We start from the raw sequence: 25,530 nt of genomic DNA on the forward strand, positions 1-25,530 counted from the left end.
GGTATTTTTGAAAGTGACATGAGATAACCTTTGTTGTGATATAGGGCTAGATAAATAAAATTGACTTGACTTGTATCTGACCTAAACATTTGATCACAAAAGATGAGATAATGTCAGGATCTGTCAGACTGGGCTCAGCAGATGACCTATTAAATGGTGATATTTTCCCTTCATAGTTTCACTCTTCCGCCTCTTAAATATCTACCTGTTAAGTATTTAGGGGCCTCTAATTGGACCCAGAACAAGACCAAGTGTTACAGTCGTGCTAGTGGCTTGGTGGGATTGGGCACAGTCTAGCTAAATGCTAATGTGAGCATGCTAACATGTCCACAATGATTATTTAAACATGCTAAAGGGATCACCAAAGTTAAGTACAATACATTGTCAGGCCACCATGGATACTTTCAATAAATGCTGTGGTAATTCATACAATAGTTGCAGTTTCTATATTAAATATGTACAAAGATACTTCAGTAGGATCCCCAACTGTCAACCTAATGGTGGCACTCAAGGTGAAGTCAGAGAATCACAAAGGTCAGCGGGCTTCATCCTTTAGGGACCATGAATGTCTGGGGGGATCAACAAATTCATTCGAATTCATCATCAGACCACCACAGACATCTGTGTCAAATGTCATAGACATCCATTCAATATATTTTGAGCTATTTGATTATGGACCAAAGTGGTGGACTGTCCATCCAACCAATGCTGTGGCCTTCCCATCACACCTAGGATTGCCATGGGATTCCCCAGAAGTAACTGGATGATTTAACTGAGGATAAAATCTTCTGGACTATATGACTTGCTGAAGCTTCCACATCTCAGATGAGCAGTGGGAATTGTTTACTTTGTTGGAAGCAGACTGTGTAACATCTGGTCTGATCTGTAACTGACCACCTTCTATTCTGTAGCCAGGCAACCTAATCAAGATGGTGTGTCCTCTCTTGTGTATACAACTCTCTCTGCTGCTCATTATAGTTAATATGTATATAGCAGATTCATTCTTTCCATTCTGTTATGTCTCACCCAGTTCGTGCAAAGTTGGCCCAATATCTCATCATGCGTCGGCTCAGCTTCTCCTCCTCTAGGGTGTAGTTGAGTCTCTTTTCCAATGGCAATCCGAAGACAAATTCAATCTCGTAGCCATGGATCACACCCATCCACTCTGGCCAGGCCAGGTTGGACGCTCTGTGGTCGAATAGGTACAGGTAGACACCTCCTCGAGAAGGAGCAGGAGAAAAGGACGTGGTTATTTTTTACACACTGCAAAAGTCTGACATCACCATTTTCTGCCAATGCTTTTTAAGTTTTTGTTTGGTGGATAAATCACTGTCTCTACATGCATGAGTCATTTCTTGATCATTTATTTTTCCTTTGACCTTTTTCTTAAGTGCCTGAGTAAATTTAAAACCAAAATTTGATCTTGTGTTGAGTGTTTATTATGGTAAAATTGCTAAAGGCTGTCAGAAGTCTAGGGGGAAATGAAGACAGTAATGAGAAAATATTTTTTGAGTACATTTTTTTTTGGACCTCAGTTCTCAACCCAGTCCTTGATATTGAGTATCTGCCAACACTGAGACCCATGTGATATATTTCAATAATATACAGTGGTTTTCATTGATTTGTATTTTTTTTAATTCTTAATATTACATCTGTTCAGTTCATGTACATTGATGAAGAATGATGTATGCATAAAGTGTGCTTTCACATTCAGTTGTTGAAGGATCAAAGATTCTCTGTGCCCACCTTAGGGGACCAGTATGTAGGATTTTGTGGCATCTAGTGATGAGCTTACATACCGCAACCAACTGAATATCAGCTCGCCTCAGCCTTCCCTATGGTGGTCGCTAAAAACGTCAGAAAAGGCCCTCTCTCAAGCTAGTGCTTGGTATGTCAGTTCTGGGTTGCTGTAGAAACATGACAGTGAAACATGGCGGATTTCATGGAAGAGGACCTGCTCATTCTAAGGCAGTGGTTCTCAACCCTTTTTGGTCCAGCGACCCCCTATCCATTATCTTAGTCCCTTACCGTCCCCCATCAAATACAATATAGGCTAATTGTCGGTCTCAAGACCATTTTTTGAGGTTCTTGGTCTTGTCTTGGAATCGAGGGCATTTTTACTCGGTCTTGTCTCGGTCTCTGACTGGGCGGACTCTGGTTTTTTGAACGAGAACAGTCAAGACCACCGCTGATAGGCTTTTTGTCCATGCCTTACTGATAAGAGTGAAAAAGGACCCTCTCAAAAACAGCTAATAACTTAAAATCATTGGCAGTGTAAAGATTTCCCCCAGCTAAAAAAAAAGAAAACTCACATTTTGATGTTTTGTTATGATTTTCCTTTGATATATACACTCACCGGCCACTTTATTAGGTACACCTGTCCAACTGCTCGTTAACGCAAATTTCTAATCAGCCAATCACATGGCAGCAACTCAATGCATTTAGGCATGTAGACATGGTCAAGATGATCTGCTGCAGTTCAAACCGAGCATCAGAATGGGGAAGAAAGGTGATTTAAGTGACTTTGAACGTGGCATGGTTGTTGGTGCCAGACGGGCTGGTCTGAGTATTTCAGAAACTGCTGATCTACTGGGATTTTCACGCACAACCATCTCTAGGGTTTACAGAGAATGGTCCGAAAAAGAGAAAATATCCAGTGAGCGGCAGTTCTGTGGGCGCAAATGCCTTGTTGATGCCAAAGGTCAGAGGAGAATGGCCAGACTGGTTCGAGCTGATAGAAAGGCAACAGTAACTCAAATAACCACTCGTTACAACCGAGGTATGCAGAAGAGCATCTCTGAACGCACAACACGTCGAACCTTGAGGCGGATGGGCTACAGCAGCAGAAGACCACACCGGGTGCCACTCCTGTCAGCTAAGAACAGGAAACTGAGGCTACAATTCGCACAGGCTCACCAAAATTGGACAATAGAAGATTGGAAAAACGTTGCCTGGTCTGATGAGTCTCGATTTCTGCTGCGACATTCGGATGGTAGGGTCAGAATTTGGCGTCAACAACATGAGAGCATGGATCCATCCTGCCTTGTATCAACGGTTCAGGCTGGTGGTGGTGGTGTAATGGTGTGGGGGATATTTTCTTGGCACACTTTGGGCCCATTAGTACCAATTGAGCATCGTGTCAACGCCACAGCCTACCTGAGTATTGTTGCTGACCATGTCCATCCCTTTATGACCACAGTGTACCCATCTTCTGATGGCTACTTCCAGCAGGATAACGCGCCATGTCATAAAGCGCGAATCATCTCAGACTGGTTTGATGAACATGACAATGAGTTCACTGTACTCAAATGGCCTCCACAGTCACCAGATCTCAATCCAATAGAGCACCTTTGGGATGTGGTGGAACGGGAGATTCGCATCATGGATGTGCAGCCGACAAATCTGCAGCAACTGCGTGATGCTATCATGTCAATATGGACCAAACTCTCTGAGGAATGTTTCCAGTACCTTGTTGAATCTATGCCACGAAGGATTAAAGCAGTTCTGAAGGCAAAAGGGGGTCCAACCCGGTACTAGCAAGGTGTACCTAATAAAGTGGCCGGTGAGTGTATATAGACCTATATAGACCCAAGGTTTCCCAGCAGAACTTTGCATTGTAACAAGATGATCAATGTCAGATCATGGTAAATTACTTTAAGAATAGAAAAAAAAAGAATATTTTTCACAAATTTTGATTTTGATGAGGCCAAGAAGAGGCTGACATAAACTGAGCTGCTACATGAGCTTATCTAGAGGACAGCACAAAGTTCTGTCCTAAGAGTAGCTTTCAGGTTTTACAATTTCTCCACTCATAAAGTTGTAGAGTAAAACCACACTCCTCTACTGGTGACAACTAAATGAAATGGAGCATACACATATGTTACCTGGTGGGTTTCCTCCACTGTTTATCACCCCGGAGCTGGCTCCACCCATGTTAGCCTTGAGGGTGTTGTGCTGGGCGTAGGAGCGAGCAAAGTGAGCCAGTGGGCAGATGACGTTGTGGTCACCCACAATGTCATCCATGGCATCACGGTTCTTTAACCCGTTATTCTCATCCATCCAGTCAGTATACTGTAGCACCACCGCCTCCAGGCCAATATCATTAGCATGTGGTACACTCAGCTTGACACCTGGAACAGTGATGTTTAAAGTTTTAAGGTGCATTTTCAGATGTTTTAAAGTTGTTATGTTAATCATGGCGGTAATTGTTTTGGTTTAAATTGATTGTTGATATACAGTTATCTCTTATAAGTCATACAGAGTCAACGAACACCTGAATGATATGTCATAACAGAATGACCATAGAGAACTGTCAGTCTCTGCAGTTTATAAATTATTGCTTCACTTCTGGTTTAGTGGTGTGTGACTGTTTCATGTAACCCAAGACACATCTATTTAAATCTCACCAAATCAATTACCAAGGTACACACACACAAATGTAATTTTTATAAGACAAATTTTACCATATAATTGAACAAGGAAGAAGTGAACACATAATTATTTTATGGATAATTAACTCTAAAACACTGCGCTGGTTGTTGTGACTGCAGGATCAATCTATGCTCATTTTTTTTTAAGCTTTGTGTAACTTTGATTTACTTTTGTAGAGCATACCATAAATTCTACTTCAACCTGACCTCAAATTAGAGCAGAGCCTTTTCTTCAACAGAATTTTGCAGTATTCTTTGTGTCTCTATCCATTCTTTTCAGCTGAGTTGGGCTGAGCTTCACCTTCCAAGAAGTCCTCTCTGGAGATGAGGCTCTCGTTGTCCTTGCTGAAGCCTGGTGCTCCATACAATAGGAAGTAGGAGCCTTCATCCTGGTTGACCCCAAGCAGAATCTGAGTTTCTTTAAAGTTGCCGGAGTTGAGCATGGCCTCGGGAGTGTCGGGCAGAACCTCGCCATCCACAACAGGCACAAATGAAAAGCGGAAGAGGGCTGACCACGGCAGGACCTGATCAGAACAGGATGACAGGTTCATGTACCAATGGGATAATCTGTGAAATGGTTAAGGCATGCAGACACACAACAAACCAAATGTCACATGACTGAAAATGGGAAATTAAATGTTGGATAAAATGTTAAATGTAAATTGACACCTGAAAGTCTCAAGCATCTACGCCAGCACCCTATTGCACTTGCATCACAGCATATAAAGAATGCATTTGACTGAACTTATTGAATTTTCAACACTGCAAATGAATTTGATTTAGAAGTCAACAGAAATAAAATAAAGAGCTATCAAATTAGATTTCTTCAGGTTTCTTGTTTAGGGTGGGCAATATGACAATCTAATTCCCCGAGACAATAAACTGTTAATACTAAGGCATCTATCCCTTTAATATTTTGTAATATTAGAATGTTGTGGGCAATATTGTAAATCAATGATATGATCTTTAAAAGTGATGAAAATGCTTTATTTGTCAGGTATGTATCTTGCTGGATTAGTCAAAAACAGACACAAACAAGTATTCTTGAAGTTGAATTCAAGTCCAAGTAATCCAAGTAATTCAGAATTTAAAGGAATAGTTTGGTGTTATTCTATACTTGTCTTATTGTCAACAGTTCTCAGGGAAGGACGCAAACCAACAATGTGTTAGTCTGTCTCTCAATATTTTTTGACTTCCCTACCATTTCTGTGACACTATACCTCAAGCAGCAACCATTCCTCAAACAGGAGGAACTAGTGAATTTGTTGGGGACTATTTCCATCAGGAGATTATTCTACATTATGTACTCTGGTTGTTTATTTGAGTCAGATGGTAATAAAGGAATATGTCACCTAGTGTCTCAATGATGCGTTTTTATTTTTTTCTCATGGATAGCTTCACAAAACAACTAACAAAATCACAATTTTATTTTGACAGCCGATAACTAGCCAAACTAAAGCAACATGGGTAAAACTACCATCTCTCAGGGTCTACATGGTTAAAAATAATATAATATCTATGCATCTTATAATGGGGAAACTGAAAACGATGTCAGCAAATTATTTGTGAAAGTGAGCAACTGCATTCCCTTCTGAAACTGCCTGTGTTATGGCCTAAAAAGAAGAATGAATGGAACTTCAAAGGCTGATTACTAATTTAGTCTGTATTACCTGCCACTCCTGGTCGATGAGCTCCTGCGGAGTTTTACTGCGCAGACAGTCAACCAGCTCGGTGTCATTGCCTCCGTTGCAGCCAACCAGTTTGCCCAGCAATGTGGCCCGTCTGCGGGCCTCAGCGGGGCTGACCGAGGCCCAGGGACAGTTGGGGACTCCACTCTGAAGGATGGCCCTGGTGAAGGTAGGCCGGCTGTCTGGAGACAAGAGGTGGAAACCGACCGAAGCACCACCAGCACTTTCACCAAAGATAGTCACCTGTTTGAGATGTAAACAGAGGGCAAATAGAGAGATCAGGATCAAAATTAGCTCACACTTGTGTTTTTGCGTAAAAAAAAGAGAGAGAGAAACTAACCTGTTTGGGGTTTCCACCAAAAAAATGGATGTTGTCCTGTACCCACTGCAGCGCCATCCTCTGGTCCAGCAGACCCACGTTGCCAGGAGCCTCAGAGGAACCATGCAAAGCGAGGAAGCCGAAGGCACCGATCCGGTAGTTCATGGAAACCACAATGACCGTCTCACTGTGAGCTAGGTAACGGCCATCATACACGTCCAAAGAAGAAGAACCACTGTAGAACCCTGGACATGTTAAATATCACAGTGAAGTATTAACCCATTGTTTCACAACCTCCCACAACAGAGAGAAACTTTGCTGTCTGAAACACCAGGAGGAGGCCAACACTGGAATCCATCATCCAGCACATTTCTAATTGACAGATGTATCTAGATATGTTTTTATATGAACTGAATCAGAGACTTTGTTGCATTAACTCTAAAATAAAATGCAAATAAAATGAACTTCTTGGACATACTGTTCGTTAAAGACAACATCAGCCTCAAAATTGACCTAAGCCAGTAAGCCTAGGAACAGAAACTCTCTCCTCCATGGTAAATCATATAACCCAACAGCTTTCAAACTAGAATTACTGTCTTGCTGTTGTACGCCTCCGTGCACCAGTCAAGTTGCTGTTCGTGAGCTATGATGTTGAATAATGGCCAAAAAATTGTTTGAGGAACATTATGTCACAGTGAAGTTGACCTTCAACCTCTTGAATATAATATATAATAATATACAATATAATTCATTCTTGATTTATGACCAACAAATGTGTTTTGTGAGATCACAGTGACCTTGACCTTTGACTACCAAATTCTAATCACTGGCTGATCTATTCATCCTTGGGTGCTTGGGTCCAAGTAGAAATTTGTGCCAAATTTGAAGAAATCCCTTCAAGGCATTCCTGAGATATTACATTCCCAAGAATGGGACAGACAGAAAGACAGACAGACAACCTGAAAATAAAATGCCTCACTACTACTACTATCATCAGAACAGAGGCTTAATAAAAAGTTGCCTACATTACCTAATGCCAATAAGTCACATCAGTAGAGGCAATTTATCAGATTACATGCAGCCACAAAAGGCTTTATGCTACATTTTTGCCTATGCAGTAGTAGACCTGTAAACACACTTCAGTGTGTACCATTGATGGAGTTACCCTTTTAACTTTAAATCTTTTATACCCCTTGTTGAAGTACAAGGCACATTCTGGTGTACTTACACACTGTAAAATGTGGATTTAAACAGATGATTATAGATCATATACGTCTCACCTTCAAACAATAGTGAACGTGAATTTTGAACAAAAGGTTGCAGCCCTGTTCATACATGCCTACTAAATTAACTTACAAATTATTAGAGATTATTAGAGTCTTGTTTTTTGCATTTCTCACTACCTATTGTCAATATTAGCTGGATACTGTTACTTAAAAGAGGCTTTGTTTCTGTTTTTTGCTATGCACTGCTGACCCAATGTCCTCACTGGAAGAATGAGTCATGTCTAACCTATTTATATTTTGAATCATTCAGAAGTCGTGACCAAGTACCTCCGCCGTAGATCCACACCATGACAGTGAGATTGTGTGGTCTGGGTGAGGAGGGCACCCACACATTGAGGTACAGGCAGTCTTCACTCATGTCTCTGTTGGGGTTCCACATCTCGCTGCCCTGGAAGCCTGGGAATGATGTGTCCACAAACTGGTAGCAGGCGTTGGGGTAGGACTTGGCGTCATGCACCCCTGTCCACAGATGCTTGGGCTCAGCACGACGGAAACGCCGCTTTCCTACAGGCGGCTCAGCGAAGGGAATGCCAAGAAAAGCAGTGACGTAGCTGCGGTCAGGCACTGGCAGGCGGATGCCACGAACTGGACCAGCACGTGTCTGAACGATGAGGTCTGCCTCACTCTGGGATGAGCAGGTGGGGATGAGGATAGACAGGAGGAGGATTGGGGAAAGGAGGAGAAGGATGGAGGTCTGCATGATGGCTGGAGCAGTGGTCGTGGTTTCCTCTCCAATCAAGGAGGGCAGGGTCTGCTCTGCTTCCCCTCTGCTTTACAGAGAGAGACAGAGGGGGGGGAGGGGAGAGAGTAATGTGATTACAGTAAACGAGAGTGATTGAGAACAGACTGAAAGAGAGAGGGAGAAATCAGATGAGGGAACAGTAGGAAGTAGGAAGTCTGGAAGTGTAATCAAGGTAGACCAAAGATTAGTTGAGACAGGCAGACAGCCCATATCATAATTATAGATTATTTTTTATATGTGTAATACAACTCACATCTCTCGCCCCAAGATGGAATCACACCTTCTTTATTCAGATTCATCCAAAAGGCTAAATCCTCTCAGAATGGTGAATCAATCAAACAGTTTGACGGCTATCTGCCATTTAGATTTGCATACTGTATTGCTTTCGTACAAGTGGAAATTTGCCTGACAGTGGTGCTTATCAAAATTTAGGTTATCTTTTTCCTGACATTGAAACATGCTCTCTCATTAATTACTGGGAAGCAAACTTACTATGTGATCAATCAATCAATCAATCAGACATCAAACTGCAACTCCAAGCCTTTGCTGTGTGATGACGCAGACCACAACAACTGTGACTGGCTTCTCCTTTGGTGCTTAGCGCCGGGGCTAACACAGGGGATTGCTACCTGTAGTTTCCCTCCTGAACTCTTGGGCTGTTGCCGTTCCTCCTGACAGGCTGACTGCTGCTCTTCTTGGGTTATACTTGTTCTCCAGAGCAGCTCTTCACTGCTGGAGTGTCTCTTTGCTTAAAAGAGCAGGCAGGCCAGGAGCCTGAAGGGCGGGCTGCCCCTTCAAGAGCAGCCCGGTAGCACGAATCGATTTGACTAAGTTGTTTAATCTTTAATTAATTCTCAAGTAAATTAAACAAGAATCTTTGGCAATGTCACCAGTTTAGTTCAGTTCAGTTTTTACTCTACAAGTAAACCCGCTTCTCTTTAATAAAGGATCTCTGAAACATCTCCCATGTTGTCTGAGTTACCTCCAGACCAGTCAGCTGTTGGACAAATTGACCAATGAAAAGCTGGTCTAAAGTCAAGCCCACAGTATTTTTCCTGTAGTTTTCCTGTTCCTATTAAAAAACAAAAAACACTCTGACGATTAGAGAGGCTGTTTCAGCCATTTTAAAGGTTTCCATGAATGCAGTAATGTCATGGTAACACATTACGTGGCACATTTAATGAGCAATATCAAAAGCTGTAGTTGTAAACTTGACAGGAAGGAAAATAGTAGATTAGAACAGAAGGTTTTTTTTTCAGACAGGATCTCAGGATTTATCAGGAGGAAAACATCCTTCACACCAAACTATTTTACTGTATGAACTGTGTGTGTGATGTGTAGAAGAACACAGAACATTAATTAACATGAAATACTGATGATCCTGTTGGCAAGTCTGGAGTTTTAAATAATCAATGAAGCTTATCTGCTGTTTCTCAAGTGCAAATGCGCATGTTAAGGGAGGGGTACACATATGGTTTCTGCTGCTGGAGGATCGTTGCAGATAATGTCATTAATATTTTCCTCATTAAAGACAGATTTGCAGACCCATCTGCATCCCACCTTCTACTGATCAGAATGATCATTTTTATGACCCGTCCAGCCTGATCCATGGATTGAGACTTGTGTTTCACTATAAACAGAGTTGTTGATGGGACAGAGCCCAGGGTCCAGCAGTCGAGGACCACATCCCTGCCCCTCAGCAAAGACGAGTGCCACTGTTTGATAGTATTGCGCCAGGTCTGAGCGCACCTGGCTCTTAAAGGGGAACTACCGTTTTTTACAACCTAGACCTTATTTCTAGCATAAAATATGATCATTTACTCACCCTCATAACTTTGGTGTCATTTGAAGTCGTTCGGACGAAATTAGATCCAGTGTAGCGCCGATATATCCATATAATGCGAGTGATCGGGGCACTGAAGCGCAGCCTCTATATAACGCATTATCTGCCACGAAACTAGTTCATTTCACCAATATTTTGTCATGATACGCTCGTGCTATTCCCCTCTGAGTCCGGGCTCGTCTGTTATCAACATCCGGGGTCAAACTAGCAGTAGCAGCTACAGGTAAACAAGCCGGCTGTCGCGGGTGCGCGCGCAGCTCAGAGACGACATCTTCCAGGTCTGAGGTAGTAGGTCAACCTACAGACCCCGGATGTTGATAACAGACGAGCCCGGACTCAGAGGGGAATAGCACGAGCGTATCATAACAAAATATTGGTGAAACAAACTAGTTTCGCGGCAGATAATGCTCATAGAGGCTGCGCTTCAGTGCCCCGATCACTCGCATTATATAGATATAGCGGCGCTCCACTGGATCTAATTTCGTCCGAACGACTCCAAATGACACCAAAGTTATCTGGGTGAGTAAATCATCGTATTTTATGCTAGAAATAAGGTCCAGGTTGTAAAAAACGGCAATTCCCCTTTAAGGGGAATGGGAGATGACACTGGTTTAAATGATGTTATGCCCACAACACACCCATAAGTAATTCAGATTCTTAATACAGCTCTTTTATGCCAGACTTTCTGCAGTTTAACTGGCAAAAGGTAGTTGGACGTGCCCTTCATGCACTTTAGACCAAGCAGAAGGGGTCAGCTTTCTCTTTCTTTGTTTCATGACGCCGCAACGATCAGACTGCATTGCACGTTTGTGTTGCATTACAATTTTCAGGTGACACATTCCAGAATGCAACGATGGATGAAATAGATCTCACGTAGCTTTTCACGTCTGCAGTACATCCACATTTGTGTGAACCATGTTTCTTCCCTGAAGGAAATGTCTTTTGGAAAAACAAAAAGCAAATTACTCACAAATTACTCTCTCACACAAGAAACAGTTGGAAATGTGAGCTAAGAGTAATTTCACTGAGACTGAATAATCAAAATGATGTATGTAAAATGATGTATAAAGAAATCAGTACGGGAGTTTATCTAATGAATTATAACTGTGATTCATTTAGATACTTTAGAAAATTGCTTAAAATCACAAATTTGAAAGAATATTGTACACTTATAACACAATATCTTCATATAATTTTATCAAATCAGTTTTTAAATGAATATGTAAAGGCTGGATTTAACCGATTCTCCATGTCTTAGGCACTCAGTTTAAGACATATGAGGATGTCTACACACCCTGGTGAAGGTTATCAGTGGGCAGTACAGTAAATGGAGATGTGTAGGCAGGTTTGTAGCTTTCCAGAACAGACTTACTTAATTAAATATTCATCACAACACCAAGAAAACAACAGTCTGACAGAGTCCTGCTGCTCTACAGTACAGATGAATATATCAGTGCTAAAGTAGAATCACACAACATACTGTATATCACTGCTTCTGTTCATACTGTGGACTCGAGGCTGTTTGGTGAATAACTCTGCAGGCTGAAGTGTTCATCACATCACATAACATGACATGGATCCACCGAAATAAACAGATAGAACCTCTCCAAATGTAATAACTGTCTAGAATTGATGCAATTGTGATTGTTTACTGTCTAATAAAGAACATCTTATTTCTAGATTTGTCTAATTGGATCCAAAATACACCTTATTATGTCTTATTTCTGTACTGTAAAATGTGACCAACATTTGCTATGCTATGTTACAGCACTAGTACAAATATATTTATAGGGTCCAACATAACCAATAAGTTTATATGCTTATAAATTATGTGGCTGTTATTGAGTGTGTCATCACATATAGCAGTCTAGCACAAATATGAGACACTTCGCTGAGGTACTGGTTGCCAGCTAGCCATGTAGCCAGCTGCATTGACATTGACAGCTACAGTACAGTAAGCCGCAATTGTCTCTTGCACAAATCTCCCAAATAGAAACCAAACAAGTCATGATGTTGAATGGTCTTCAGTTTATTCAAACTGCACAGACAGCAGTCTAAGCGAGCAATGAGACTTCCATGGGCAGTGACTGGTATAAAATGATGGTGTTGTTGGCTACTGCTACTTTCTGAACACATAGAGTCCCTAGGGTATGTTTGGTTTATTGTTCCCATCCTTGCTAAATTTGTGGACTGCCTCACTATGCCATTATGTTTTTTTTTTCCTAACTGTTCTATCCGCATATTCTCAGAATGTTAAATCATTAAGTTGTGGGGGGAAAAAAATGTTATTTACAATTTATTGGCTGCAGGGCCAGTGAAAATATAGAAAGGGCCAGTTAAACCCTAAAACTCAACACAGATTTATCTATCTCATGTCAACTGAGAATGAAGAAAAGTAGCAGAGTTGGGGTGAGGAAAAAATTAATGTCCAAAAGAACTGTGATTTATACCTTCTTCTGTTCTGAAATGATTCACACATTCCAGAAATCGTTTGTAAGTCTTCGTTATCAACAGTATGGTCCCTCCTCATATGATAAGTGCAGAGTTGTGTTGCGAAGACTGAGTGCCATTCTCACAGTGTGCTGTGCACACACATAAAGTAGATTTTTCATCTTCAGTTAATGCAAGTGTTTACATCACGCATCAAGTTTTGGTCTCTTAAGCCAATTTCCCTGTGCATGACAACAGCACGAAAGGTGAACTTATACAACTCATTGTATTAAATTATATCAAGGCTTACAGTTATGCATGATTAGAGGTGTGGCTGCTTAGTGTGACAGCTGGCCACAAGCTCTCTGCTGGGCGTCACCTCAGCTAATCCCAGTCACTGATCTTGACCTCTCTGCTGTTTTCGTGGTGTTCAGAATTTTCTAACACAACTATCAGACAAATAATATGGCTTTCTGTATGCTTAATTGTACGAACAGACTGTACTGGGGGGACAAACACAGCTGTTTTGGATTGAAGAATGACCTTGTTGGCATTAACTGGCATATTTACAACTGCAGTTATGTGAAAGGAGAGTTTTTCAGTTTTGTGAGCTGCTAATATACAGGATTGGCTCCTTTGGTGACCAATCAACCAGATGACATCACTAATGCGACTTGGCTGTGTAGTCTTTCTAATTACGTATTTTCACAGTCATAGTTTTATGACTATGACTTCCTTGATTTGCAAAATTATCTTTTAAATTGACAAACAACATATGTGTGATTCATGGCACAATACAAATGGGATCAAAAAATTGTTTGTCCATACATATTTTTTCAGCAATAACGTCTCATAAGGGGAACTGGAAGGGGCATGACTTCGGCACTATATTAAAAAGTGGATTTTGTGGAGGTGCCAATCCACTATAATGCTGGCCTACTGTAACTGTTTTATTTGACTGCTGAATGGAGGGGAAATGTACTTCAGGCATGTACAGAGAAGAGACAGGATAAAGAAAGTGAGTGCTAACTTTCATCAGAAACAACTGAACAGGAACACACATCCTCTGTGCTGGTTGTTGCTTGCTTTCTTGCGGCTTATGTACATTAAGTTATTCTGACTAACTGTGGTGAATTAATCTGCAGTTAAACTCGTGCAAGTAATCTAAATAACACAAGTGTTCCGGCAATCAAACTCACAGTAATAATGTCGTGTAACTCACTTCTCTTTATGTGTGAACACAGATAGCTTGTTAGCGTTGGCTAACACATAACACTAGAAACAAAACAGCATAAACCCTGAATCCAGAACACGTAGACCAACTTCTGCTTGTGCAGTGTCATATGTAAAGGAAAGTCTTATTAACCTGGCCAGTCTTGTGAGGATATTATATGAGCCTTCTGACTTGGCTCCCAAAAAAGCACAATTTCATCAAGTTTACGTTTTATCACCAACGACTTTGAGAATCTGTAATGTAGATATGTTTTCAGGACTATTAAATATGTTGTGCTATGCCATCCAGACACCACTGTGATGACAAATGCATTCAAGTCTGTGAAATGAAAGGTAAGCCCGTATCTGTCAAATTACAGGCATATAATAAGAAACTTGCTGGAATTACTTTGTATCCAGAAACTCCCATATGTAGTAATAATAAATCACACCACAATGGCTGAGATGATTGAGATTCCACTGTGAGGAAGGGGAAAGTTATTTTCTTTGTTTGTGTCTAAAGCCCCTTCGTGCTCAGCAACAAAGGCTGAGACAGGTGTGTGGTCATGAGGGGCACTATAAAAAGGCATCAGAGTAAAACCCTAGTAAATGGCACACCGTTGGATGGATTAATGTGGAACTTGGCATGTGCCCGATATTCATCTCCTCTTCGGAAGAAACTTAATAACTATAAGACACAGAAAATTATGGAAATTATAGTTTTATTTAAGATAGTTAACCCTATATGTTTACATGAAGCCAGCCTTGGATAATTATCAATAAATATGATGAAGCGATTTTCCTTTACCCCCCCTGAAGGAGAGAGAAAGTGGGAAGGGGAACGAGAGGGAGAGAAAAAGAGTGTGCACAGGAAAAATCTGCCCTTCACCTGTTGTGTGTATTCTCTTCATGTTCTATACGTCTTTTTACATTGTCGTCTGGAATGGATGCAACATATACATAGGCTCTTAACCACCTACAATTTGGGGTCATTGCCAGTGATCTTTGAGCTCTGAAAATAAGCATCTGCAGGTTTTTTGCAGTATCAACCTTAACTGAGATTGACCCTGCATTCAAATACCCATACTACCATACTATTTAGTATGCCAGAAAAATATTTAGTATATCCCACTGTGAAATATGTGAAATGCGGTATGCCAAAAATACCAGGATGTCCAACTACATCCGGTCACATTTTGCAGTATGCAAGCCCCACATGCTTTTTCTGGCTATTCTGACACATAATCCTCTGCGCAGAGGAGGATATGTCACATACGTCATGGTGTGTCGCGTGAAGATAAAGAGAAATGATAAATGTTGGAATGATAGATGACAGTGCATTCAAGTGTAAATACATTTTTATTTGTACTTTGTACTAATTTAACAATAAGGCTGCAACAGATAAAGGAGCAAGAGGGTCAAAGTTCCAGGCGCACTGTTATGACTAAGTAGGAGGTCCCAATTGTATGCATACTGCATGCAACAGTATGTTCTTTGTAAAGGCAGCTGCAGTACATACTAAAAGTAAAAAGAAAAAGTATGCAATTCGGAATGCACGCTTAATATCAGCGCACGCTGCAGAAAGAATATCACTAATGGTCATCAGTAAACTCTATGTACAGTAAGCTAAGTACAACATGACCACAGACATGTCAGAGTGGATACATCCACTAGCTAATGTTTGCTTTGAAAGTACGGCAATGTTAATATTGTGAGACATTTGTTTAAGTAAAATGATATGATATGAAGTGGCAAGGCCTGGATTTTTTCATTAGCATGTGGGAGTTCTCTATGTAACTCAGTACAGTCCTCTTTACCTTTACTCATACCATGTTGTCATGTTTGAAAGCAAGTCCTAATATTCAAAGTCCATTGATAATAATATCACCTTGTTTGTTCATCAAAATAGATTCTCTTTACAACTGAGAAGGTTTGCGTTCAGAAATAGTATCCCACACACACACACACACACACACACACACACAGCTGCCCCTATCCCTTACAGCACCTCCAAACTAATCCTGTCACTATGGCAACCATACATTGCAAAACATAAACAGCAGTCTCAAACCTGACAGGTGGGAGACAACTGTCTCCAAGCATTGTTGCACATTTATGTACAAACACAAAATGAAGTATGACACTGTGTTTGTGTGAGTTCATTGCAGTAATGTGGTGCATGGTGCAGATCAGATTCAAACCCTGACCTGGATGAGAGAGATAATGTAGTCCATCACATGTATACCTAACTCTGAGTCAGTACCCTACATGACAAACATCTGTAGGGGATGCAATGTTGTGTCTGAACGGTGCTGGAAGTTTAGTTAGCCTGACATTGCCAGACAACTTTGCAAATGCGGATCAGCCTGGAATGTCTCAATTCAATGTAATTTCCAAGAGGCCTCAGCCATCAGCTGCTTAATGGGCTCCACTTGCTGCACCATAAAACATGCTTGTTTTTGCCAAGTGTCCCCCCTGCACTCCTCGAACCCACCAGACTCCATTGACAAAAACAGTGATTTTACCTCGCAGGTCATCATAACACTCAGTTCACTCAAACTTGGCAAAAATGAAATAAAAATGTACCAAATACATGTTTCCACTAGTACAGCAATCCCCAACTCTAGTTTGGTTGAGATAAACCCTTGATTCACAAGTAAGATGTGAAAATATTCTGGCTCCATGTACGCGTTTTCCTGTATTGTCTGACCTCCCTTTTGCAGGCATCTCGGTTGTTTTGTATTGAACCTGCCACATACTAGATAAATGAATATAACTGGCCCGACATGAACAAGGAAGGATGGAAATCTGTCTGAAAGGGAGGGGTACCAACCAGAGCATTATAAATATTGAGACTGCACATTTGTTCCCAAGTTAGGGACAGGTGGTTGTGAGAGCTGGGATCACAACTAAGCTGACCTGACTTGCACCTAATGCTATTCATCTACTCAGCCCTTCCCTGGCTAACGTCCAGACGTAAGACGTAAGGACGTAAGTTGATGATGTGCAACTCAGAGATTGCTGTGCCCACATCTTCACTTAGACGATTACAGTGAGTAAGAAGAGGAGGCAGGCTCTGTGTCTACATAAATAATGCTTGGTGCGCACATTTTTTTTTCACCAGTGTATGTATTTTTGCAGTGTACATTCCTTTGGAAGCAAACTCAAAAAATGCAATAAAGACATTGTATAGCATGATCAGAAGTAATAACATGACAAAGCAACCAGATGGAATTGTTGTTGTAGCGGCTGATTTAATCAAACAGGTCTCAGAACTGTTTTACCTAAATTCTACCAGCATGTCCAGATCCCCACCAGAGGCAGAAATACCCTGGACCATGTCAATACATATATCCCTGGCAGCTACAAAGCCCTCCCACGTCCTCAGTTCCCCGCTGATCCTACCTACTTACTCCAGCAGTGGACAGATGAAGCTACAGCAGCCCCACAGGACTGTTTAATGTGCACAGACTGGCACATGTTCAGAGCTGCTGCCACTTAGGATAACAACATCAATCTTGAGGTATATACATCTTCAGTGATATTGTACTGTATATAAGCAAATGTGGGGATTATGGTGATCACAGATAGAAACTTCAACACCATCCACGTTTCAATATGCACTTATGGTTTGTTGATTGTCAGTTTTGCAGTTAAATTTTGTGTTACTACTTCCCATGCATTCTTTGGTGTTGTTTTGGTGTTGAATTTTATCTTTTTTTTTTGCTGTTGAAAAACAGTAGGCAGACAAGTTACTGTCTGCAAGCACTGCTTGACTCGTGTCGCCCATAGGAGTGGAAAAACGTGAGCACCCTTCTGCACCACCACCACCCATCAATATCGCTGTGTGGAAGCAGGACAGCTGAGCAGGTGACGCCATCAGTGAAACAGCAGTCTCTCTCCCATACCTGATGATGATGATCTGCTAAATGTTTTCTGTAAATTGAATCTTTAACATTTCTTATCCAAACAACTTCACACTCAACAATGTACTTTCCTCAGTAATACCTGTCAATTGTGTCATTTAAGAGAGAGGGAAGGGGAAGAAAATGTAGGAGTGTAAGGAAAATATGTTTTAATGGCAGAGATAAGGTGCAACAGCACTGAGTATGTAATAGGGAGTAGGGGGAGTGAGGCTTCTAGAAAGTAGAGAATAAAAAAAGAGGGGAAGGGAAGATGAAGGATGCCTGTGGGTTCTAGAAGCAGTGGATTTTGAAGGTTGTTCACACTATGGATGTGCAGTATAGTATAACATTTTATTCAGAGCACCATGTCATGTCTCAGTCTGACAAATTGAAAAGCAAAACTAAGATGTATTAAAGGTATCAGGTATTAAATAACTGTTCATGGATGATCAGTCCTCTTCTTTGAAAAAATCAGGGTGGTTTGTTTGGAGTAAGAATACAATTTGTGTGGAATAGTGAGAAGATTTAGGGTGGGAGGATACATATGTTGATATGTAACAGTGAGCAGTTTCTCATGCTCGGAACACCTTCCAGAACAAGGATATAAGATTGAAATCTCAATGAATATGTTATGGTAATATCCAGCTATTTTATTCATGTTTATTTATTTTTGGGTGGACCATAATGTGGGAGAAAAATATGATTCTCCCAGGACATTCTGTCTTCATACGATAAGGGGTCATAGCGATTTGGAGCTACTGTAGATACGTCTACAGAACAGATGTCTCACGAACCAAGCCAAACAAAGCTGATTGTTTGTGTAAAACTCGTAAGGAGGCCTTCAATCTATCTATGTTATCTACCCTTGCTATGTTGTTAAACAGATAACCATGTGTGGGAGGGATGCTTGCTGAAGCTGTAGATATAATTTGAGCATTTGGGAAGACTTGTTAGGATTAACATGATATTGCTCTGTACAGACAGATGTATTGATGTTGTTCCTCCTTGAAAGTTTGTATAAACTACTACAACTTAAGTCATCGGTTTCTCTGAGTCTTCTTCATCTCTCCTGAATGGTCAAGCGAGCCGAAATTCCACAGCACATAACAGCGGGGGCCATCCCTACAGACGCATTTGTACATGAGTGAGTAAGGTACAGGATTGGTCAGAGTTTGCGTTGCCGGGGAGCATTTCATTTTCTTCCAGGTTCTGGACTCTCCCACTGAGCTGTCAGTAAATGCACGTAGGTTGCAGTGCTGGTGCCCTCCTCTCACCACACACAGAAGTCTGCTGACAATGAAAACATAAGGAGTGACCAACTGTTGCTTGGAAGAAATGACAAGGAGGTGGAAGATTTCTTACATACAATGCAGGATTTGTTCGTCACAGTTTATTAAAACAACTACATCTGTTCAACTATTAGAAGTTGGCACCGACTCCCCAACTCAACAAGGTAGACAGAGACAGAGCAGCAGTGGTCGGGCGAGCAACAGAGTGAATGAAGAGAGCGAGCAGCAGCATTGCAAAAAAGCAGTTAATTAGAAAAATAAAAGGTTATTTCCTGATTGTGTAGGGAAAAAACAATAGTGTAAGAGTGCTGCCTCAATGCTGTCCATTCTGTGTGGCCAGTGGCGAGCCCTGTGAGTGTGGTTCAGACACAGACCTGTAACAGAGGAGAGGCTCATTTACACGTTTATGTGGAGCAACATCTTCGGGCTGATGTTGTTCCCTCTTGGATTTCGAAACATGTATTCAATGTTTTTATTGAGTGCCACTGTATTTTATTCTGAGAACTCTCTTTCTCATGAGGCTGTCACCAGTGCGCTGTGTAAGGAGCAGGGCAGCTGTCTCAGCTTGAACACACTTTTAGAGACCCTGCCCTGACGAGAGTGCATTCCAAGATCTGGTTAAACAATGCGGACAATGCTTTGCCACAGGTGCAATAAGTAGGTTACGTATGGGCAGAAACACTAGAAATCTTTCCGAATACCTAGCAAAGGTGCATCATCTGGCCCAGTACAGGCGGAAAAGAAGCAGTTCATGTCTCCTCATCCACCTCCATCCAGAAATTCACAGCTCTATACTATTTATCTTGGTTGATATTTTTGGTCATTATTAAAATTCAATGTCCAAATAGAAATTAAAAGTAAAATAAAGTATGAAATTAGATGAAATTATAAATGGCAATGGGAATACTACAAGAGAAACATGAAATGTGTTACTCAGAATGGGGAATGATTAAGCTTAAAGTGAAACTCTCGCCAAAAAGCAACCGAGGCTTTATTTATGATTGGGTATGAGTCAAACCTTCACGTACAAGCACACTCATGACCAAAGAGGCACTTTTAAGATTTACCGTAGTTTCGTTTTGGGGCAAGCTCATTTTGAACGGGAGTACATAGGGCATACCACGACGGCATCAAAATGTCTAAGAACATTGTACCCATTGTTTGTGTACACAAAGTGTGTGAAAAAGACGGTTTTGAACTACTTACGCTTAGCTACTGGGACTCCGGCGCGCCGCCGCCATTCCAGGCAAAAAGTGTCGATCTCCGAGTGCGGCCATCATGACGGAGAGTAACGGTGGGACGCTCCTCGGGCTTATTTCCAGATGAATTCGCGGATAATTTGTTGTTCTGTCGTTAGTCAAAAGCAACACTGACGTCAATGTTGTTGCTTTTGACTAACGACAGAAGCGTCCCACCGTTACTCTCCGTCATGATGGCCGCACTCGGAGATCGACACTTTTTGCCTGGAATGGCGGCGGCGCGCCGGAGTCCCAGTAGCTAAGCGTAAGTAGTTCAAAACCGTCTTTTTCACACACTTTGTGTACACAAACAATGTTCTTACTGCTCGTGTCATGAGTAGAGACCCTGGTGATGCTACCAGTAAAGTTTCATGATGTGTGGAGCCTTCTTAGTGGTCTAAAAATAGACATTTTGATGCCGTCGTGGTATGCCCTATGTACTCCCGTTCAAAATGAGCTTGCCCCAAAACGAAACTACGGTAAATCTTAAAAGTGCCTCTTTGGTCATGAGTGTGCTTGTACGTGAAGGTTTGACTCATACCCAATCATAAATAAAGCCTCGGTTGCTTTTTGGCGAGAGTTTCACTTTAAATGGAAAATCCACCCCTCAATGGAAAATCATAAACCCATTGAGGGGTGGATTCAAAATCACTCCGAAAATCAAAGTTTCAACTCATCATGTGACTCAGTAGTGTGTATGGCCCCAGTGTGCCTGTATGAACTCCAGACAACGTCTGGGCATGCTCCTGCTGAGTCGGTCGATGGAGTCCTGGGTGATCTCCTCCCAGACCTGGATCTGGGCATCAGTGAGCTCCTGGACAGTCTGTGGCGGTACTTGGTGGTGTCAGATGCACGGATACAAAACATGCACACCAGTAGCCTGCTGGAGGTCATTTTGTAGGGCTCTGGCAGTGCTTCTCCTCACACAAAGGAATAGATACCGGTTCTGCTGTTGGGTAACGGCCAGTCTCCTGGTATCTCCTCCATGCTATTGAGACTGTGCTGGGAGACACAGCAAACCTTCTTGCAACCGCACGTATGGATGTGCCATCCTGGAGGAGCTGGACTACCTGTACAACCTGATTAGGCTGCAGGTACCACCTGATATCCCTGAAGTTTATCTGACTTGGTGCTATACTGTGACAATTAAGTGTTAACCTTACTTTTTTTGAGCAGTGTATATAATAAAGAAATGTATGAACTGGAGTATTTTTTTTTTTTTTTTGCACATGCCACCTTTATATTAGGGCTGCCACAAACGATAATTTTGATAGTCGACTAATCATCGACTATTTTTTCCGATTAGTCGACTAATCGGATCATACGTAAATTAAATGTATAAAATACAGTTTATCCACCAGCTGCAGCTCCAGGGTCAAACTAGCAGTAGCAGCTACAGGCAAACAAGCCGGCTGTCGCGGGTGCGGGCGCAGCTCAGAGATGACATCTTCCAGGTCAGAGGTAGCAGGTCAACCTACAGACCCCGGATGTTGACAACAGACAAGCCCGGACTCAGAGGGGAATAGCACTAGTGTATCATAACAAAATATTGGTGAAATGAACTAGTTTCGTGGCAGATAATGCTCATAGAGGCTGTGCTTCGGTGCCCGGATCACTTGCATTATATGGATATAGTGGCGCTCCACTGGATCTAATTTCGTACTAACGACGCCAAATGACACCAAAGTTATCTGGGTGAGTAAATGATCGTATTTTATGCTAGAAATAAGGTCCAGGTTGTAAAAAACGGTAGTTATCCTTTAAGGTTTTAAGGCTAATGAATCAAATCACCATCGCTAATGTTAACGTTTACAGCTATCAATATGAGTAAGTAGTAAGTTAGCTCACTGTTTACGCTAATGTTAGCAGCTAACTAGCCAGTTAGCTTACCGAGATGATGGTCCCTCTTCATCGTCGTTGTCAGCCACAACGTGCTTCCTTTTCAGGTGCTCGTGCATGGCACTTGTGCTGCTGTGAAAGGCGAGTTCTGTCTTGCAGATATTGCATTGCACACTTTTTTCTTTTGTTTTCTTAAAATGCTCCCACACTTTTGAGCTCCGTTGCGGGTAGCCATGATACCAGGGAGCCCGTCTGGTATAACTGCTATAACGGTGACATCACAGCTGACCCAGATTACCACTACTGCGCATGTGTGTCAAGGACAGAAAGGCAGATGCGGCAGTGGAAGGTGCCGCAGCAGTTTTGAGAGAGAAAACAAAGTTAAAAAAAAACAAAAACGACGCGTCGACTATTAAATTAGTTGTCGACGATTTTAATAGTCGACATAATCGTGACTAGTCGACTAATCGTGGCAGCCCTACTTTATATCTAGGAATTCATATCATAAACTCTACCACTGACTACACCAGTAATGAATTGGCCATATTTTTGCACCTTGACAATTTACAATCTGGCCACATACAATGTTTTGACCAAGTCTTGTTTCCAGGTATTTACATCTAGATCTGTTACAAGACTTAGAAGATAGCACCTTTTGTTTAAACCAACCCATTTTTCAAGTGAGCAAAATTATTGGAACGTGACTGACAGGTGTTTTTTGCTGCCCAGGTGTGTCCTATAACATTGATTATTCAAACGATAAATAGTGCTGAATGTCTACTCTCAGTTTCAGCTTTGGGTTTTGCCTTTGCAGACTGCATTTATAGTTAAACGGGTGTAACCAACATGAAGACCAGAGAGCTGTCTATGGGAGAAAAGCAAGCAATTTTGAAGCTAAGAGAAGATGTAAAAATCAATCAGTCTTTGCACAAACATTGGCCATAGCCAGTACAACCATCTGGACTGTCCTGATGAAGAAAGAAACCACTGGTGTACTCAGCAACAGATGTCGAACTGGTAGAAGAAGGAAAACATCAGCAGTTGATGACAGAAACATTGTGAGAGCTGTAAAGAAAAACCCTAAAACAACTGTCAGTGACATCACCTCCAGAGGGCAGGAGTGAAGGTATCACAATCAACCGCTCGCAGAAGACTTCAGGAACAGAAGTACAGAGGCCACACCAGAAGATGCAAACCACTCATTAGCAATAGGAATAGGAAGGCCAGATTGGAATTTGCTAAAAAGTACAGAGACGAGGCTCCTAAGTTCTGGGACAAAGTTTTATGGACTGATGAGACAAAGATGAACCTTTACCAATGTGATGGAAAGGCTAATATGTGGAGAAAGAAAGGATCTGCTCATGATCCCAAACACACAAGCTCATGTGTGAAACAAGGTGGACGTAATATCATGGCTTGGGCTTGCATGGCTTCTTCTGGGATGCGCTCATTGATCTACATTAATGATGTAACACATGATGGAAGCAGCAAAATGAACTCAGAAGTCTACAGACCACGCTCTTAGGACCACGCTCCCCCAGATATCGACCGGCACACCGGGTGCCCAGACCACATCCTAATCCCAACCAGCCCCCTCGACATATCATCCTACGCCTTTCAAGGTGGAGGGATAAGCAAGATATTATGAGAGCGGCAGCGCAGAGGAAAGATCTGGCCTGGGAAGGGCAGCGTTTCTCGGTGTACCAGGACTTTTCTGCTGAGGAATCCCGGAGACGCGCGCAGTACAACGACCTGAAGAAACCGCTGCGTAAAGCTGGCGTGAGGTTTGGAGTGGTTTATCCTGCCACTCTTATCGTCACCATTGATGAGCAGAAGTTTACATACTCTTCTCGTGATGATGGTGAAAAAGACCTGAGGCAGCGTCTTCCACGATTCTTTGATTCCTGATATGACTGTGGACAGAAAGTAGTCTATATGGGTCCTAGAGCTGTGCGCAGGGCATCAGGTAATTCGATGGTGGTGCCCGGTTTCATGGGTGTGCATTACTTGGTTTTGATTATACACTTGCAATATACCTTGAGACCTATGTGGGAACACCTCCACCCTTTGAACGAGTTTTTCTTTTCTTTTTTCTCTCTCTCTTTTCTCAGTCCTTTTTTTTTTCTCTCCTTAATAATGGGCTCGAATTTAGTTTAATTTATCTTGGGTAGGGCAGAGCGACTCCAGTTGTGCCTACGCCACATTTTCACGGATATGGGACGTTTATGTTGTGTAGCTGGCCTTATTTCCAGACAGGCATGCTGCTATTTCTGTTGTTATTGTTGTGTGTTTGTTAGCCTTTTATGTGTATATTTGTATGTTAACCCCTCCCCTTTCTTTTTTGGTACATGGTTAGATTACAAGCTGAATATTAAAGGGGTTGGAATGTATTTTTTCAATGATGGATAAAAGTTTAAATACGATTAAGGTGGTGACTTTGAATGTTAACGGTATTCAGAATAAAATTAAAAGACACAAGATCCTTACTTATCTAAGGTCCCTTAATTGTGATATTGCTATGTTACAGGAGGCTCACCTAAATGCAGAACAGTCAAAAAACTTAAAACAGCAGTGGGTGGGACAAGTTTTCTCCTCCCCTGGCAGTCAGGCTAGTCGGGGGGTAAGCATTTTAATCTCTAGAAATATAGCATTTAAATTGAGTAAGATCCATACTGACCTTGAGGGTAGGTACATAATAATCACTGGTCTTTTGCAGAATCAAGAACTTACACTGGTGAATATTTATGCACCTAACATATTTCAATCTAATTTTTTATCGGCCCTCTATCCAGTGATTTCCTGCTATATGGAAGGACCGCTTATTATTGCAGGAGATTTCAATTGTGTGTCAAATGCATTGTTAGATAGGTCGAATGGTCCTCTTCCATCTGATAGGCGAAATTCAGCTGCAATGCATGAGTTTCAGATGCAGTTATCAATCAGTGATATTTGGCGCATGGCAAATTCAGATAATCAAGAATATACCTTTTTCTCTAACCCACATAGCTCTATTCTAGAATAGACTGCATCCTCATGTCCTCAAACCTTACTCAAAATATAATTAATTCTCAAATTCATAGTATTCTTGCGAGTGATCATGCAGCTGTATCTGTTTCTTTTGTTCCACCATCCAATCTTTATAGATCCAAGCAGTGGCGATTAAATACTTCTCGTCTTAAAAATGCTTCCGGTAAGGGCGGTGGCCTCGCCCTGATCTATCGCGAGAGTTTGAAAATGTCCCCATTCCTCTGAAAGATTCACCATCATTTGAAGTGCTGGCTGTGCAGTTAAAGGGACCTGTACCCACCA

The 25,530-nt window shown here is 41.7% G+C and overlaps 1 protein-coding gene across 3 annotated transcripts in view; it reads right to left on the reverse strand.

Annotated features, from left to right (window-relative positions):
* ache (acetylcholinesterase (Yt blood group)) overlaps positions 1-25,530 on the reverse strand; it is a 51,940-nt gene that overhangs the window by 10,059 nt on the left and 16,351 nt on the right. Inside the window, exons 2-7 of one of the 3 annotated variants that reach the window (XM_084344878.1) lie at positions 7,991-8,490; positions 6,459-6,682; positions 6,101-6,361; positions 4,732-4,954; positions 3,885-4,130; positions 1,027-1,219 (exon numbers count right to left, since the gene is read on the reverse strand). In XM_084344878.1, coding sequence (XP_084201004.1) covers positions 1,027-1,219; positions 3,885-4,130; positions 4,732-4,954; positions 6,101-6,361; positions 6,459-6,682; positions 7,991-8,423 — 1,580 coding nt within the window. In that variant the 5' untranslated portion in view covers positions 8,424-8,490. Of the gene's footprint in view, positions 1-1,026; positions 1,220-3,884; positions 4,131-4,731; positions 4,955-6,100; positions 6,362-6,458; positions 6,683-7,990; positions 8,494-25,530 lie in introns of all 3 variants that reach the window. The other 2 variants (XM_084344879.1, XM_084344877.1) reach the window with 2 other exon arrangements.

The sequence above is a fragment of the Pagrus pagrus genome, assembly GCF_965226575.1.
Source record: "Pagrus pagrus genome assembly, chromosome: 22".
Lineage (NCBI taxonomy): Eukaryota > Metazoa > Chordata > Actinopteri > Spariformes > Sparidae > Pagrus > Pagrus pagrus.